Source organism: Myotis lucifugus, unplaced genomic scaffold (genome assembly GCF_000147115.1).
Source record: "Myotis lucifugus unplaced genomic scaffold, Myoluc2.0 scaffold_178, whole genome shotgun sequence".
NCBI classification, from domain to species: Eukaryota; Metazoa; Chordata; class Mammalia; order Chiroptera; family Vespertilionidae; genus Myotis; species Myotis lucifugus.
In genome coordinates this window covers 1,767,690-1,773,069 of record NW_005871226.1, presented here as the reverse complement: position 1 = coordinate 1,773,069, position 5,380 = coordinate 1,767,690, and the positions used below count along the sequence as shown (strand labels likewise).

The window sequence follows — 5,380 nt, the reverse complement described above, 5'->3', positions numbered from 1 at the left end:
GGGTGGGCATCTCCCAGGGGCAGGCTGCTCCCCTGGGGTGCCCCGCCCCAAGTCCTCCACCCCGTTTCTATGTTAAAAGCTTCCAAATGTATCCTTGAGAAGAACACAGATAACAGTGGGGGCTCAGAACAAGAGGTGCCCTTATCAACATTCATGCCCTAAAAGACTTCATATAAACGGTCTGATAATGCACTTTTTTTTTCTCTGACGGACTCTCTTTATAGGAGAATTGATAATATTCAGCAGCTGTTATCTCCAAATATGGTTCAACAACTCCGGGGGGTCTCTGAGAGCACCCCAGTGGGCCTCTTAGAGCTTTCGATTCATCATTTTTATTTATGCTGTATTCATATTTTAAAATATGTACTTTAACCTAAAATTAACAAATGACATTTTATAATATATATATTTTAACTAATAAACAGATCAGAAGTGATGGGTCTATTCTTGCTTATGGCATGGGTTAATTATTTTTAATTTTATTTTTCAATTACAGTTTGCATTCAATGTTATTTTGCATTAATGTCAGGTGTATAGTATAGTGGTTAGACAATCATATACTTGACAAAGTGGTCCCCCGATATTTCAAGTGCCCACTGGGCCCTGTAAAAGTTATTGCAATATTATTGACTATATTCCCTATGCTGTACAGCATGGACGGATTCTTTATTAGGTCTCCCTTAAGTTTATTTTCAACCTTTTTGGCTAGGAGGAATTATTTTTCCGTAGTGATCAGTGGTTCACAAAAATGATGGCCTGTCCCCAAAGTGGTGGTAAAAATACTGCTAGAGATTGTGTGGAGTCCCTGGGTAAAGGAAGGATACTTAAAGATGCTCCTACACATGTCCCTAAAACCATGCACAGAGTTAGGAGAGTATTAGAAAGCAAGTATGTTACTTAAAAAATATTTTCTTAAATACACGGACTGTTTCAGAGATGGGAACAGCAAACATTGATCCTTCTTGTGGGAAAAAAAAATCTTCATGTGACAGACAGATCCTGCCATGGCTCTAGTCTGCTCTGGGAACCAGCTTGGCAATATTTCCTTACAAGATAATCTCTGGGCTTGTGTCTAGTTTTATTTCTATTTTAGTTTAATCCCTTTGTTACATTTTAGTATAATTAGAAGAATTAAATGAGACCTCCATGTAAGAAAGGTATCAAACTACATGACCATCAGCTCCCGTCTTCTCATATTTCTAAAACTGGCATCTCCCGTTTCATCAGAGATACATTTGGATGTGGCCTTGAGGGTCACCAGGGATCACAGGACAGCCCTGGGAGTGCCCAGAGCCCAGAGGAGCCCAGAGCCCAGAGCCCAGAGCCCAGAGTGGGCAGTCTGGGTTAGACAAGCCAGGGTTGAAGTCTGGTCCTACCTCTCAAAGCCTCAGTTTCCTCTATGCTATGGGAATAACGCCTACCTCTGAGAATTGTTGGGAAGTATTGCGAAGGTCTTGGCACAGTCCCTGGTGCGTTCTTTCACCAGCTCACCAAACATCTATGGTGTAATACGGTGTGCCAGGCACTCCGCCGGGAGCTGAGGATGCAGCGCTGAACGCGCGCCCTCGGGACAGCCTGCAGGGGATGGAGACCCGAACCATCACATTCAAGCAGATACCCGGGTGGACACGGGGGAGGCTATGGAAGCGCGGAGGAATCACTGCTCTCTGGTACCTTCAGAACAGGGGATGGAGACCGGGGCAGAGAATTGGGATGACTCTGTGGTTGGCTCGCCCGCTTAGCTCATCGCTGCGGCTGCCCGCCTGCCTGCAGGCTTATTTCACAATGAACCAAATGGAAACCAGCAGGCAGGGCATCACGGGCCGGTGCACGGTGACCCAGAGACCCGCTCCGTTTTCCAACCAGAAATCGCAGTGCTTGACGGAGCAGAGCTCCCGGACCAGCCGCCACAGGATGCGCCGGTGAAGCCTGTTGTCCGGTCTCTCCTGGGACAGCTCCTCCTGGTTCGCAGCCTGGGTGGCGTTGATGCAGCCGCTGACGAACTTCTCCCGGGTCACGTTGGCCTCGGAGGAGCAGCCGTTGTAGTGGATCTCGTCGGGGAACTGCCAGTAGTTGGCCTCGTAGTACCTGTTGGCCTCGGCTCCGAAGTCGATATCCAGCTTGCGGCCGTGCTTGATGAAGGCCCCGGGGCGCAGCTGCATCTCCACCCTCTGGGCCTCCGTGACCTGGGAGCTACTGGGCGGGGCGGCCGCCTTGCGGTTCCACTTGATTCGGTGCTTTATGCCTCTCGCCTGCACTGCGGCGAGCTGGCTGAAGAGCAGGACGCAGACAATGGCCAGGCAGCACCCACCCAGTTGCTTCCTCATGGTGCCCGAATCTGCAACAGCAAAGGATGAGGCGGTCAGGTCCCCAGCGTGGTTCCCGGCTCCCCTGCCCCCTCCCGCGTGGAGACTTTAAACGAGGAGTGACACCCTTGCCTCTACATTTGGCCTGAAGCATAATTGTTTTCCCACGCTCGGGCTGCACGGGGTTAGGCCCGTCCCAAGTGTTTGGCGTCTGCCTGGAACTAGATCCATTCGGGGCGGTGACCCTGGCTTTCTCAGACAGATAAGAAGCTGCAACTGGCAATTACACAGCCTTTGAATGAGCATGGGAAAGCGAGTGAGTGCTGACTTAATACATACAGGTTGTCTTTGGTGCTGCCAAGTTCTTCAAATCAGGGGGCCCCTGGGAGGCAGACAGTAGAAGAGCTGGAATCAGAGGCTTCTGGGCATAGACTGTATTAAAAAAAAAACAACCCACACTTTGTTAACCAATGTTAACACATAAAATGAATCTATACCCTGCCAATCAGAGCAGCTTACATAATGCAAAGGCTGTGTTGTTGTTGTTGTTGTTGTTATTTTATGGCTGACACTCTTATATAGGCTGTGTTTTTTATCGTCCCTCTTTATTCTGTATTGCTCTGAGCTGGCACTGGCTTGGGCACTTTCTGTCGTCTATTCTAAGTCACTGGCTGCTGATCCCAAAGGCCTTTAAGGTAATGAGAGACATCGAGGAGATGAGTGTGGGGAGAGAGAGATGGGATGTACGGGGACCCTGCCTCTCTCTATGGCCAGGAGTAATCCTTTCATGTTTCATTTCTGGGCACAGTGTGACCCCATCTGCCTCCCAGCTAGCTTCTTCCACCACTTACTGTGTGTCAGCCTCTGACATTGTCTAACTTACTTTGCACATGGGAAAGGTATAATATGATCCCCATTTTATAAAAGTTGTACCAAGAACTAGAGAAATTAGGTAATTTGCCAAGGCCACACAGTGGCGGGAGGCAGGTTTGAACACAGCTCTGTCCCACCATGCCCACTGCCCTCCTGGGCTGCCGGAGGGGCTGGCTCTCAGATATTGTGCTTTTGACTAACTGGGCATGAAGAGCAGCCCAATGGGCCCTAAGCTGAGCAAGGAGCTTGGGGGGCATTTCAGAGGAAATGAGATGATGGGGAGGAGAGGAGGGCCAGGGGAGCACTGAGTGACCCTAGGGTATCTGGAGGGTTGCTGATGACATCATGGAATGCCCCTCCCTTCCAGCCCCACAATCCGAGAGTCTGTGGCATCTGGCTCCTGAAACTACAATAGTTATTGTGGAAATCCACTTCCCAAGGTCAACCACGGACAAAGGTCCAGGGCATTCCAGCACCTGGACCTTTGTCCATGGGGAGCAGGGGCACGGGAAGTTATTACAGCAGAGCGTGCTTAGGCTGTCTCCTAGATAAGGCTTATTGTAAGTCCGTAAGTGCCAGAGCTGGAGGAGGTTGGAAAGTTACCTTGCTTAGCTCCTAACACACCCTCCACCATCCCCTTGCAGTATTCCTAACAGTACACCTCTGTTAAAACATTCAAACCTAGTGAGACACTGATCCTTATGTAGAAAAATAGGGAAAATCAACCCAAGTGTTTTTCTAGCCTCCTCAGGGCATCTGCAAAGAGGCCTCTGCTAACATTTCTTAACATGCAGGCATCACCTGGCTTCTGCCCCAGGGTGGACATGAATGTGCCCACAGCAGCCTACGCACCCAGGCCCAGCACCCCACCCCTCATTGCCCCCTGAACACAGTGAGCTCAGAGCAGCTTTCTCCAAAGAGTTTCAAGCAAACACTCATTAACCTCCCAAACAGGGGCCACACCCCATGTCATAGCCCTTACTCCTTGGGAAGAGAAATCTTAAGTAAGAATAATAACATCAATTACAGGCACATCAAATTAAATAAAAGCATAGAGATCTTGAGAAAGAAATTAGTCTTTCTAGGCAAGGGCTTAAAAGCAAGAGAAAAATCCCAACCAGCCAACCCTACAATAGCCTTTTATTATAGCACCGAAACATAGACATGCAGCACCTGGATGACTAACCATTGTCACAAGTGTCCCCTGACTTGGGGCCCATCCCAGGAGATGGGACTCAAGTAATCATTGCATGGTTTGCAGTCTGATTAGAAATGAGCAACCCCGACCACAGAAATGGAATCCTGCACACACTCTGCCTCCGCACCTACCTTGGACTCTCTCTGGGAGCGTGCCTCTGGAGCGGTGGCCACACTGTCCTGGAGCACACCCTCTTGGCAGCCAGGCCTGCCCAGCTAAGTAGGAGCTGGAGAGGGAGTGGCATCTTGCTTCTCTCCAAATATGGCAGCCTCCCCTCCCTGCAGGACCAATCAGGAGTCCCGGGAGCTCCTTTGTCTTGAGAAGGATGGAGCTTCTCATCACTTTCTACTCATAGGCATCACAGGAAGATCTTGATGAAGTTCAGCAAAACTTGCCTGAGAGTTGCCTTTTATTTTATTTATGTATTTATTTATTTACCTACTATTGCCAGTTTATTATAAAGGATACAGATAAACAGCCAGGTGAAGAGGTGTAGAGGGCAAGGGCTGGACACATTCCAAATACAGGTGCCCCAAAGAGTTTGGGGCGCATCACCCTCTCAGCATGTGGAGGAGTTCACCAACCTGGAAGCTCTCCGAACCCCAAGTATTATTATAAAAGCTGCTCCTTCCTATCACCCCCGCCACTCAGGAAGTTAGACAATTGTAGAAGCTTTGTGCCAGGAACTGAGGACAAAGATGAAACATATATTTCTCATTACATGAAGACGTTGCAGCTGGACAGATGGATGGATGCGTCTGTCCAGTTGTGGCTATTTTTAAAACTGTTATTTTTAGAGGTGCCCTTTAGAATGGAAAGGAAAAGCGTTAGAAGAAAATGCTTTCCCATCAGTATCTACAACAGAGGATGGATTCAACAGGCCTTGCTGGATATGCATACTGTCCTGCACCTCTATACCAGCCAGAGCAAACGGGTGCCCTTTGTGGGAAGGGGCAGGTCAGGAAGAGGGCGAGTGTTCAGCTAGAACCCACAGGGAGTGAGG

At 49.0% G+C, this 5,380-nt stretch overlaps 1 protein-coding gene across 1 annotated transcript; it reads right to left on the bottom strand.

Annotated features, from left to right (window-relative positions):
* Nucleotides 1–1,359: 1,359 nt before the first annotated feature.
* On the bottom strand, nucleotides 1,360–4,556 carry PRND (prion like protein doppel). Its single transcript, XM_006096428.3, has 3 exons — nucleotides 4,509–4,556; nucleotides 2,646–2,738; nucleotides 1,360–2,338 (listed from the first exon to the last, which is right to left on the bottom strand). Exon 3 carries the CDS (start codon nucleotides 2,325–2,327, stop codon nucleotides 1,776–1,778), a length of 552 nt encoding a protein of 183 aa, XP_006096490.1. The 5' UTR covers nucleotides 2,328–2,338; nucleotides 2,646–2,738; nucleotides 4,509–4,556; the 3' UTR covers nucleotides 1,360–1,775.
* Between the last annotated feature and the right edge of the window lie 824 nt (nucleotides 4,557–5,380).